The 13181-nt window shown below is 40.1% G+C and overlaps 2 protein-coding genes across 3 annotated transcripts in view; one reads left to right on the top strand and one right to left on the bottom strand.

Moving 5' to 3' along the window:
• Positions 1–514: 514 nt before the first annotated feature.
• tex47 (testis expressed 47) overlaps positions 515–13181 on the top strand; it is a 28204-nt gene continuing 15537 nt past the window's right edge. The window contains exons 1-9 of one of the 2 annotated variants that reach the window (XM_069704541.1): positions 515–653; positions 1697–1769; positions 2131–2234; positions 2320–2378; positions 3277–3352; positions 3447–3584; positions 3697–3844; positions 4004–4063; positions 5344–5527. In XM_069704541.1, the coding sequence (XP_069560642.1) occupies positions 531–653; positions 1697–1769; positions 2131–2234; positions 2320–2378; positions 3277–3352; positions 3447–3584; positions 3697–3844; positions 4004–4041 (759 nt within the window). In that variant the 5' untranslated portion in view covers positions 515–530 and the 3' untranslated portion in view covers positions 4042–4063; positions 5344–5527. Of the gene's footprint in view, positions 654–1696; positions 1770–2130; positions 2235–2319; positions 2379–3276; positions 3353–3446; positions 3585–3696; positions 3845–4003; positions 4064–5343; positions 5528–13181 lie in introns of those variants that run through there. The other variant, XM_069704540.1, reaches the window with a different exon arrangement.
• The window catches only part of LOC138624376 (rho GTPase-activating protein 44-like), a 33808-nt gene continuing 26202 nt past the window's right edge, over positions 5576–13181 (bottom strand). Inside the window, 1 exon segment of the mRNA XM_069704543.1 lies at positions 5576–10644. Within this exon segment, the coding sequence (XP_069560644.1) occupies positions 10484–10644 (161 nt within the window). The 3' untranslated portion in view covers positions 5576–10483.

A 13181-nucleotide genomic window follows, 5' to 3' on the forward strand; every position in this document is an offset into this window, starting at 1 on the left:
TGGTGACTAAAGTTTATGAGATAAAAAAAAAGAGGTAAATCAAAAATATGAGAAGTTAAAATTCTAATATTTATGTCCCAAATTTAAAAAAAAAAGAAGTCAAAATTGTGAATTGTCTCGTCAAACCTTAAGTGAAAAGCATGAGATAAAAGCAACAATTTTGACTCAATAGACTATTAAAAATAATGAGACAAACCTAAACTGATTGTAAATGATAATTATGGGATTCAAATACAATCAAAAGGTTTGACTTGAGAAAAAGTCATCAATATGTTATATATTAAGAATTCTTTAAGTGAAAATTGTTTTATTTAAATTCATTGAAATATACATGCAGATGTAACACTATTGATTATAAGAAAATACGATTTGTTATACTGTATATATATATATATTTTTTTTCCAAACAATTGAGCGTAACGTAAAAACGTTTAAAGTTACGTTGACGGTGACGTCAAAACGCACGTTGACGGGACACGTTGCCACGGTAACGGAGCAGCGGCGAGACCCTCGACGCCGCAGCCGGAGCCATGAGCACTTGTTCGGCGGAATCGAAAGGTTTCCCGTCAAAATCTCGGAAAAACAAAGACGCAGAGGAGGAAGGAAGTGACAGAATAACAATGTTTGACGTGATTTACGGCCAAATGAGAGAGGTTTGTGTGCGAGCCTTTTTTTTATTACTTCAAACGTAGTTAGCTGAGTGGTATAACGGTAATATAACAACGGCTGTGTCGGTGAGTCCCACAAACGAAACGATGAACTCCACTAAAGAGGCCCCAACACTTTATAGTGGAGAAACATCGTGACAGTATATCAACGACAGTATTTATTACTATAAAATGCGTACGTTTTAGAGCAGCTAAAGGTTTTGGTAACACAGTCAACGTGCTCCAAAATAGGTGTTGGGAAAAAAAAAAAAATAAATCATAATAAATGACCTAAATACATCTTATTTTTCTTGACACAGCTTTGTTTTCCACCCACACAGAGACATCTGACTCCATATTTGAGTGACAGCTATCCTGAGGCCTGAATGACAGACATTTTGTTTTTTCCACATTAAACCACAGACGAATCTTAATATTTTCCCATTGAACTCATTAAAACATGTAATTTAGCAAGTTCAGTCCTCTGCCATCCCCACATGTGCACTTCCTTCTCCTATTGGCCCTCAAGACCTGAAATACAAGGCTGTCCATTGGCTCCTGTGTGTATACTGTGTTTGTAATCACACCAGAGTGGTTTTGTTTTATAGGATCTGGAGAACAATAGGTTTCTAGGATATGAGCTTTTCTAAACACAGAAAGCAGGCAGCTCACTAAGACTTCACTCAGTCAGAGAGTGAGAACATAAGATGGAGAAAATGACGGCATTGGAAGCTGAGGAAAAGAAAGAGGAGTTTATTTCACCATTTAATGGCAAAGAGGAAAGATCTGGGGGAAGATGCGGTTTGTATTAAACTGAAGATGGATAAGAATAGAACGTTTTGTTCAGAATAAAAATGATCCCTGTTGAATGAACTACTGGCTTCTTTTCACCAGTGTTGTAAAAAGTAGGAAAACAAATGCAGAACGAACTCATATCGCCTTAGATTTTAAGTGTGCATCTGATATGACTTCCTCTTTAAGTGCATGAATGTGCTTTCTGTTGTCGCTCTGCAGGTTTTTCTTACACTTTTCTTCTTTTGTCTCCACAGAAGATCGTGCTGCAGCGGCTGATAACGATTGCTCGGCTTCCTTACGATTTAGCCGACAGGACAAAACTGGGAGGTCAGCAAAGGACTGATGTACTATTCACCTGGGCTATATGTGACTCTGTTTTTCCTTCTTGGGGAAATTAAACATGATACTTGATTCTTGTTGAATCCGAACTGATTTCCACCTCTTAAAATCAGTGAAAGTCTTGTGTCCCTTGTTTGGGAGCTTTTACAGCTTTCACACCTCCATGTGTGAGTGAGTCTGCAGGACTTCCTTCATAACAGCCTTTTATTTTATTTTTTTGGGTTGCTATTAAAGGAATTCTTTGATAGTTGGAGCTGCGGGTTGAAAACAGAAGAAAGCTTTCATGTTGTCAGGCTGTTCGAACACACAACAGACTGACGCACCGGTTTGTTGTTTTGTTTCCACGCAGCTCATTATGAAAATTTAAACTTCCAGTTAAACAAACAGTACATATGGGATCACATCACGGGCCTGCTGTTAATTCATCCCTCCTTTCTGCTGCATGTCGTTGAAGTAAGTTCGCCTGCAGAATAAATCAGTTCATGATTAAAACTTGTGATGTGAAATCTTGTACTAACAAGTTTGGTCTCTCTTCCAGTCCTCCCGGGATATTCTGCTTTCGGTTTTGAAAGACATGAAAGTCATGCAACAAAACTGGTAACATCACACTTGTCTTGTATTACAGATTATAATATAAAGCATCACAGGATACTGTGAAATTACGTTTGCCTGCTGTCTGTTTGGAAAAGAAAATATAACCTTTAAAGTCAGTTCAGATTCAGTAGATGTGACAGCAACCTATGATGAAGTGTGTTTACTGTATTGTATCTGTGGTGTGTGAACCTTTTCCAGTCTGAAGGTCCCTTAACTGACAACCGGATTGCTCAGGAACCTTTGAGAAGGTGGCAAAATGGGTGTTACTGACTGCCTGGGGCTATTGCGCAACATTGTTGTGCTTCATTTCTGCTGCAGCTGAGAATTCGTAGGACAACCACATCCAAATTTGTTCACTTTGGCATCACGGCTGTGGAGCTCCTACTGACTGAACTTTGGTGAATTACAAAAAAAAAATAACCTAAAGGGCTCACGAAGACTTAAAAGAGTTTTGTGTTTGCAGTCACATTGTCATAGTGATGACCGAATTGAATTTGTAACCAGATGATGGTGCTGGATGAAAAACCAGGGAAGCATAAACATAAAAGGGTCCATGAATGTGTTTGCAAAATTAATAGCAAAAAAACCTTCCACTCGAAGCCACAAATTTCAACCTCATTGTGGTGTTAAAGGATCATAAAAATTTCATGTGAATCCTTCCAGCCAGTCTGAGATGTGGACCAAAGTGCAGGACCGGCTGACCGAGCGCTGCGATCCCCAGAACAACAACAAAACACTCCTTTAAATGAATCTTTAAATGCCTTCAGTTTGCATGTTTTCAGTGATTCATGTTGCCGTTGAACAACAACTTGCTCCACCAATTTTATAAGCTCCGCCCTCAGATGTCAACATGTGTGGTGTTTTTACTGTGTGTGAAGCGTAAGAATGATTTTCTCTTCAGTGTCCTGCTGGAGGCGAAGATCGTCTTCATGGCACATCAGCCTCAGAGCAGGCTGTTCCAGCAGTGGAGCTACGAGGTCGGCATCAACACGAGGCAAATGCAGATGAATGATTCAAGATTATGAATTATTGTCCGTATGCATGAGAATTGTTTTGACTGTGTGACTGAAGGTGCTGGATGGAGATCGGGTTCCCAGGAGCGACGGGGTTAAGGAGCTCGACGAAGACGAGGAGAGCGCAGCGACTGTGGTCTGCAGCGTCCTGGCAGTGCTGCAGACTCTCAGTGAACATCTGGACTCATCGAAGACGGTCTGGTTCTAATCTCACGTTGCCTCTTTGTGGGTTTTTATGTTTAGATATCTATAAAGTCATCACATTTCTGACAGACGTTTATGAGATTTTTCTCTGATCGTGCTCTAAGGCTTTTACAAGGTCTGTGCTGGACGAGAATCCGGCGCTGATCGTCTCTCAGAAGGTTCTGGAGAAGCTTCTGGGTCGAGATGAACTCCTGAGTCCACAACAATACCTGCAGATGTACGACTACCCCTTAAACATCAGCGTGGAGTTTGGTGAGAGGCACCTTCAAGTCCGTCTGATAGTTACGATGCTTCACGTCAGCTGATTTAGTAAACATTGATATTAAAGTCATTTCTGGGATAAATCAGATTGTTGATTTAAAAGTAGAAAAGATTATAAAAAAAACTGCTCTTTGTCTGTTCACTTAACAGGTCAAATCAATCCAAGGAACTTCTACTCCAATGCTTAACTTTGTGGACAAAAGGTCAAAGGTGAGGACTCGTCTTCATCATTTAAAGCAGGGGTGTCAAACATACGGCCTGCGGGCCGGATCCGGCCCGCCAGGGGGTCCAGCTCGGCCCGCCGAATGACTTTGCTAAGTGTGAAAATTACAGAAAGACATAAATTGCATTTCTATGAGAATATGGAGGTTTATGAGTACAAATGTTTTGTAATTGTTTTTAATCGATCCAGTAATTGCTTCAAAAACAGCGTAAATGCGACGTCTGCTCCGGAGGAAGAAGCGCTCGGTGCTCGCTTTGTGACGCGTTTGACGTCAAACGTGTCACAAAGCGAGGGAATCTGCAGAGGAGAGCCGGGGCAGATAAACAGTGGGCTGATGTCTGAGTTTTTGGTCTTTATGTTTCTAGTTTATTGTAGAAAGACCTTAAAACAGGGTTTATCATCCAAAAACCTTCACCAATGATTTAAACATAGAGAAATATTGTCGTTATTATGCTACGATTTTACTGGTCTGGCCCACTTGAGATCAAAGTGGGCAGTATGTGACCCCTTAACTAAAATGAGTTTGACACCCCTGATTTAAAGGGTCCGTTTATCTGAATGACTTATCTCCTTCTGGTGGGATTAAACCACGCTGATTATTTGGGTTTCATTTGTTTCGAAGCAACTTTTTGTCTGTGTTGCTAACAGCAGTTAAAAATGACTTTAAAAAAAAATCTGTCAGCAACAATTCTTAACAGAATCAGTGTAGTCTTAGCAAAACTACTGGATTCTGGACTACTGGACTGTAGCTACTAGACGGCGTCCATTTTGCCTAGCAACAGTGTTTTTACGAATTAACCACTTGAACGCCAGGAATACGGTGCACGTGACTTCCCGTGTTGTAACCGCGAGCTCCATTTGAATGCAGCGAATGACCTGGTAGTCGTGGAGCTGAAAGCGTGGTGTTTGAGGTGATGATTAGCAGCAGCTGCAGACACCTGAACACACTCCTGTAATCAGAGCACACACAGACAAACAGAGAGAGAGAGCAGGAGAGTCGACGAGCCGAAGGCGTCAGAAAGCTTATTTAAATGTCATTTTCCCTCACTGTCAGCTCCACAAACAAATTCCATTCACCTCCGCTATCTGCATGAGCAGAGCCCTCTACTGAGAAAGTCTGTCCACCGCTCTGTTGCTCTTCTTCTTGTTTTGGTCCGTGCATGCTGCAGGATTTAAGGTCCATGTTTACAGTCGGCTGCAGCAAGCCGCTAACGTTTGATTTAAATTGCAGTTCAAGACTGTAATTGACTGTTTTATGCCTCTGCAGAATGTGTCCTTCACCAAAGCACAGATGTTTCCTAACACAGAGCCAACCGGACAATTTTATAGCAATATTTAATATACTGCAGCACTTTTTATGTCCTTTTTATGTCCTTTTTTTTTTTTTTCCACTTGCTGTCCCAGAATGCCTCACTGTTCTGATTTCGTGAATAAAACATATTTAAAAGACATTTAAATTCAACTCCTATCAATTATAACAAAATCACAGAACATCCACGTAATATAAAAACATTTTTAATAGTTTCAACATTCGGATGAGGATTATTTTTCATTTGTATTTTTTTTTAATCTTACACTGTGTTCCACTTGGTGACCGCGAGATAGCATGTCCAAGAAAAGGCATTTCTTCTTTCCTCCAAGCTTTGAAGAGTCCACAGCATCACTACAGTTTGACACAAAGAACTTTTAAGTCTGAAAAAAATTCCTTGATCACTTTCCCTTTTTATTTTGGCCCCTGTTACTTGGAATTTAAGCAAAAGAAAAAAGAAAAAGTATGAATGGAGATGGCTGCAACGGCTGCATGCACCACAGTGTAATCTACAGACTGTACAGGTAAAAATGAACCTGTATGCCGCAGGTTTCTTTTTCTCATTTGTCGTGTGATTTCAGTGTAAATTCGTAGGAACTTTTCAACAGATTTTCGTCCTCTGAAAGCGCAGTATTCTGACGGTGGTCTCTGTTTAAGAGTCTGATGTGCTTTTCTTATTTGCTATAGATAGAACCGGTGGAACATGTGAGAGTACAAGGTGAAAAACAAACAAACAGTAAAATCATAAACGACTGAAACAAACTCTTGGCAGAATCGACGGGGAGTTTCGACTGAAAAAGGTCAAAAGGGCAGCGCTGAATTTTTCTTCTCCTGCGGACGGGTCGATCTATTCACTTATAAAAAATAAATACAAGCACATTTATATAGGACCAAAGATGAGACATATTTCATAGGCATGGTTAAAAAAAGCATGCTGCTGAGTTTCACACAGGACAATGAATCAAACCCCGCCTCCACCCCCCCCCCTGCTCAAAAACTGGTTATTACACAAGTTTTAATTTAACACCCCTGCACCTTCTTACACTTCAAACTAAGTCCACAACACACACACAACCCGCCTTTATCACAACCTATGAGGTGAACATCGTCAGTACATTCCACCTATTCATGTAAAAAAAGGCCTTTGTTTTTTGTTTTTTTTGGTGCTCAAAGGGCATGCTCCAAAAGCTGCAATACTGAAAACTGTCTGTGGAGTCGGTCACCGGCTGTCTCTGCTCGACGGACTTATTGTGAAGAAAGTTGATGTATACTGTATGTACAGGCTTTGATCTGAAACCCTTTAGTACAAAACGAAGAGCAGCACGTTGGAACACGGAAACCCAGACAAAGACAGGACAGACCATTCACCTCAGCACAGCCTAACTGCAACACTCACATTGTAAAAAAAAATATTCTGTTTTCTGGTCAGCATAAAGTATTTTTTCTCTAAATATTTAATTAAAATGAAGAATTCATGCTGTGTTGATTCAAACTCAGCGGGAATCTCTGATTGGATGCTTTTAGTAGAGAACAGTTAGCAGATTAAAAAGATGATTGACAGGAAATGAATCAACAACTATCTTGATTATCAATTAAAGCAAGTTTTAAATGGATTTTACGAGAGAAAAAAAAAGCCAAATATTTTAAGAATTCACTGTTTGTGATAATTAACTTCATATTTTTTAGGTTTTTGTGTTAGCAAGACAAAAAAAAATCACATAGATGACACAACTTTAGGCTTTAGGAAGTCTTTATGGGTATTTTTATTTTTTATATTTAAGATAAACATAGTGTTCAGATTAATCAATAAAATATATAGCAAACCTCCAATATTTATTTTTTAACCTCTTTGATTCTCTAGTTTTTATGCTTCTGCTGCTTAAATGACACCATTATATCTGTCTTTTATTTAATATCTAATATAATAACCACCTGGAACTGCTGTCAGTCACGTTGTGCAGCTGAGGAGATTCATTATCTGCCGTCTGATAGTTTAAGTACAAGACGGTGTCGCAGCAGTTTCCATGCAGAGTTTCTTTGACCCTCTTCAACCCTGCTGGATCCTATTCGATCCGTCCGTCACTACGACTGCAGGTTTTGTGGTCAAACATCGTGCCAACGCACAGGAAACATTTTCAGACGTATCAAATATGCCGGAGAATGAATCAAATGATGCTCGAGACGTGTCGAATTTTCCATTAAACGTCGCTGCAACAGAAACACTATCAGCTGAACCTCGAGCCCACCGCACCGCGTAGAGTTGTGCGAAAGTTTACTTGATGTTGTTTTGTGTGAATGTGGCATTGTTGTGCTAGAACCAGCAACATTATAATATTATATGTACAGTATAATGTTATAACCCTCATCATCATTTAGAGTTTTCTATATATCTATATATATATATATATATTTGTCTATATATGAATTTCTCCCGCCAGTATATACAGAACACATATGTACAGAGGCTTTCAGTATTTACAAAAGTCCTGTGAGTAATATCGCACTTGAAAGAAAGACGATGGTTGGAGCAGCACAGTGACTTTGAGGCCATGTGTCGTGGATGTTCTTCAGACAAAAAAAACCCAAAAAGGAACGTCTTACAAATCTGGATAGGTCACAACAAAACCCACCGCAAGGCAAATAACAAACTGCTGCTGTCGTACGCAAACCTCGTTACTCCAGTTCGACTGATTTTCAAGTTTCCTCTTAAAACTGAACCTGTGATTCCTGAAAAGGCTTTTTTTTGATGCGGCAGCAGGAAAAATTCTGGTCCCGTGTTTGAATACTTTTTTTTTGTTTTTTTTTGTTTTCATTTACTGACGAGATTCACGTGCAGCGGAAACAATCACAACTCCTCATAAAAAGTATTCAGAAATATATCTGTATAAATACTCTCATCAAAATAAACACATATACACATATCTTTGCACTTTGCCTCTGGTTCACGAATATAGACCAAAAAATATCAGCGTCATCAGACAGGGTTCCTATAAACTGTAACGTGGACGTGGCTGAAACTGAAAAAGAAATCGGACAAAAGTGTGCTTATTCATAAGTGAATAGCACCTTTTTTTTCCCCCCGGGAGTGTTCAGGTCTTTGTTATGATATGACAGGATGTTAAAATACCTCTCGGCTGATGCTTTGAGAAACACTTTCCCAGGGATGATTCTCAATACGCTTGTACAAGCTTGTCCTACGTTTAGCCTTGAGTGTGCCACTTCGGAAAATATGGAGTTTTATTTTTACATTATTTTGTTCCAATAATTCAATAAATGTAAACCCTACAATGGGAAGCTATTTCATTTACCTCACCCAGGAAGTTTCTGCCTTATTGGCTGACATTTAAAATAGAGAGATTTTGTGCATGTGTGTGTAATGACTAGCAGATGTGTATGTTAAACATTAAGAAATTGATCATTAAAACACATAAATCTGCACTGAAATGATAAATTAGCTGTAATTAATACTTTCTATCTTGTATTTAGCGTTTTAGTGTCTTTTAGCTCATTTTTTTGGGTGTTACGACCCCAAAATGTAGTGTTTTGGCTCAGTCTTACTGATCTCATCAGTGTCGTTTTAAGTTATACCTGCTCACCAAACAGCAAACACACACATTTAATGACCAGCTGGTGAACGTAGCGGAACATTTAGCAGCTAAAGAGCCAGCTGGTTCTCTCAGGAGGGGGTGGAGACCAAAAACAGAGCTGAAAGAAGCCAGAAAAAAACACTCCACATTAACAATAATGTAGCTCAGCACACATTAAAAGAAGAATTTTGCCAATTTATAAGAAATAATCTAAAAAATTAAAATAACAAATATTTGGATTAATTCGTTGTTGAACGTAATTTAATTCTTTAAAATAAATGTTGTGGTTGCACACTCCAGGCTTCACGGTAACCAAACCTGAACATCCTCATCTTTCTCTCCACTTTCTAAAAACTGCAAATGAATCCAAACTCAACAAAGACAAATGAACAATCCCTTGCAACTTTGCTTGCAGCCAAAACTAATGATGAGTAATCACATGGAGTTTTTCATTTCTCATCCTGCTGGACAATTCATACTATTCAATATGTCATATATTTTAGAGCTCCTTAACTATAGAGGAAAATGGCATCTCAATAGCACTCCCGTGGATACAAAATATGATCTGATTTATATTGTTAATCATATCATACACTCTGAAAATGTACAGTATAAACAATAAATATCCAGTGACTGATATCCTGACTGAATGTGAATATGGAGAAAGGTGTGATTGGGCGTTTGAACTCTTCGGTAGTTATTTTTCCTAAATGTCTAAAACATGCATTCCTGTTTTTGCTCCACGACACCGACAGTGCAACATCATATAGTACAATTATCACATCAATAAACACGTCACACGCTAGCAAAAACACACACACACACACACACTTTCCAAAAACGACACACTGGCACACTCACAGTGAACGCTCAGGTTGCCGCCACATGCCGGAGAGAATCATTTTCAACCGACACCCCTGAGGAACGAAGGAGGAAGTGGTGATGGGGGGATTAAACAGTGAGAGCGAGAAGAAGAAGAATTAACAGGACAGATGTGCAGCACTGTGTCGTTTGTTCTTCTTGAAATTCACTCGTGAGATTCAGCAGCAGCAGCAAAAGAGCACTCGTTCCTTCCAGCAGCCTGTTTCCAGTCTCGTGTGTGAAGTTAAAGGCAATATTGCAAGTGAATCAAATAAGGCAAACAAAAACAAAAAGAAACAGAAAACATTAAATTAAAAAAGCTAAAAAGTCAAAATAATCCAGCTAATGTAAAATGACAAATTGACGTCTGATCAAAAGCCCCCTGACAACGTCGCTAACACCTCGTGTGTGTGTGTGAGTTCACCGTGATTTTTATTTTGTCGTTTTACCGTGTAGAAGCGCTTGTTATTTTTTTTTACATGTCGGCATCTCCGGATCGAGCACAGATGAGGTGTGATGAGGAGATCCAGAGCGAGGCCGGACAGGTTGAAAGGTCAATGACTGGGTTTATTTTTTTGAGCGAGATCGGTGCAGCAGTCAGCGTTTGTATTTTGTTTTAATCAGCCGGCGAAGGGAGGAACTCAGTGGCGTCATAGCACGGTGCTCTCAGACTCCTCCTCCTCCGAATCCGCCCGGATGTTGGTCGACTCGAGCAGCGCCACCGAGTTCCTGAAGGGGGAGATGTGGGTCAGGTCAAAAATACCGTCCAGTTCCATGTTAATGACGGGGATGTCCAGGTTGCAGAGGGAATCTGGCAGAGCGGAGAGAACAGAGCAGGGTGAGCGGGAAGAATCAAACAAATCAGATCGTTCCAGATGTGGCTTCATCGATGATGTCACCAGACGTCCTAACCTTGGTTGAAGTATGATAAAAAAAAAAATTTTTAAAAAAAGAAGCATGACAGGGGTGCACGATATAGAGTAAATCTTATTGCGGTGGGCCAAACGTACATGTTTCTTGAACATCCCATTCTGAAACTATCAGCATCAATCTGCTGCTGGCAGCCTCCACTCGTCTGGCTCCGGGTTGAACCAGATGTTGGACCTGGCTGCAGGGATTTGTTCTCATTCGGCCACAAGAGCACTGAACACTGCCGTTGGCCACGAGGTCCAGCTCACAGTCAGTGTTCCGGATCATTCCGGGCCATTGTGCATCAGATTTATTGAAGCTAATGAGCCCAAACGTGTGTTTTATCAACTACAGGTTACTTAAATGCGATAGTTACTGGCTAAATGTGGTGTTAACATGTTAAACTGTTTTCAAAAACATTCAATCTGCCAGCTGCAGAAAAACTAAACCAACAAATTCATCTGAAATATCCAAAACTGCAAACTGCATCGTCAGCAAATCCCTGGTTCGATTCCCGCCAGTTGGACCTTCACTGCATGTTATTTCCCTATAATTCTTGTTTGTCTACGCTGCACCATTCTTCAAACTCCTCGTTTCCAGTTTATATTTGGTAACATATTTGTTCAAGATAACACTCAAATTTTCACTTTCCATTATGAGTGAACTAACCTTTACGTAATGTCCCTTTAATAATAAACTACAGCAGTAGTAAGTAGAAAAATGGTGAATTAAAAAAAAATCTCATTATTGGTATTGTTATGTCAGTATTGGCTAAAATGACTGGAATTTATTGGAAATTGACCAAAAAAAAAGAAAAAAAAGAAAACGATATCGTGCACCTCTGATGCTTCCACCTGATTTAAACATGATCCAACAAACCATCCAAAAAAACACCAGATCAATGTAGTTCAGTCATACGGATGTATGAACTAACGTGTTGACCTGACTTTCATATGAACAACGTGCTTCGCTGCGTCCTTCGTGAAAATGATGACATCACAGTGCAACACGCGTGATGGTGAAAACGGGCACAGACAGGAAGTGTGCGGAGGGGGGGGGGGCACAACATCGTGGAGCAGGTCAGGAGTGTGGAGGAGGGTGGAGTGGGGGGGTGGGGGTGGAGTGACTGTCAAAGCCGGGGGGGGCGGGGGGGGGCAGCCGGAGCAGGGCATTATGGGAGAAGGTTGGAAGTCTTTTGGCATCTGCCCTGATGTGTCCCCTCCCCCCTCCCTTCTCCCCCCCTCTCCCATGTAAGCCATGCATCTGTCTCAGCCACCATGCAAAGGCCAACCAGATGGGTTAAAGGTGGACTGAACGCAGCACCGGGTCGCGAGCGGGTCAGCGGGCCGCTCCACGTTTGGGCCGGGATGGCAGAGGGGCGGGATGGGTGGGTGGGTGGGAGAGGGGGGTGGAGGGTGTTGGAGAGGGTGAGGCTTTAACACAGGAACTCCTGCTTACCCTAAAAGTCCCTCTCACTCACAGACTCACACTGAACCTGTCGCCTCATACCGCTGCAGGTGAGACAATAAGAGCAGTCGACAGAGACGGGAGCGTTAGACGGAAACAGAATCAGAACCTACCGGTGCCGCTGAGGGCAAAATAACAGTATAACAGCCAATATTTAAAGGAACAGTGCAGATTTATAGTTGGGGAACAAATGTCCTGAAGTGGGAAGACACAAGTCTGGTGTCTTGTTGCCAATAAATCCCATGAAAAAAAACAAAAAAAACCTTTTAAAACCGGGTCACGAAAATATAGTTTAATGGTTTAAAATATGGTAAATAATTTCACAAAAAAACAGCTTTTAGCAGATGTTACTCAGACAGGAGGAAATATTACATTTGTTGAGGGACTATTTGATCATATATTACTCACATAATGCAATGCACTGTCATTTTTAATTCTACTGCTTAACATGCTTATTTTTGATCGTATAAATGTGTGTTTTTGTTTTGCCTTATGTATTATTTTACTTGTAGGTACAACACTGGTTGTTGAAAGATGCTCCACGTCTTAGAGTACCAGTCCATTGTTGGTTTTGGTGTTTTCATGGGATTTGTTGACAATAAGAAAAATATTTAACATTACCAGGAATTATCCTTCAGTTAGTATTCATTAAATGTATAATACATAACATATTACTCCGGTCTGTTATATTCCCTTGAGGTTTTTGTGTTTAATCTCAGTCGAATATAAATCCTACAGAGTCCACCTGACAAATAATCTGATCTTTTATGGACAATTTAGCTTCAAAGTTATTGAAAAAACTCCATGGTCCAGTAAATGTACATAAAATCAAAACATTTTCTTACTGTTACATATAAATACTTTTACACTGATGAGTCAAACATTAATAAAACAAAACAAAATTAACAAAATTCATGTATTCATTATCAAACTCCGACCTGCTCACAGTTATTCTGTAATACTTTTTTTTTT

Source organism: Brachyistius frenatus, unplaced genomic scaffold (genome assembly GCF_029030835.1).
Source record: "Brachyistius frenatus isolate BFR_SWC_R1_liver_20210118 unplaced genomic scaffold, ASM2903083v1 Contig_51, whole genome shotgun sequence".
Taxonomy (NCBI): domain Eukaryota; kingdom Metazoa; phylum Chordata; class Actinopteri; family Embiotocidae; genus Brachyistius; species Brachyistius frenatus.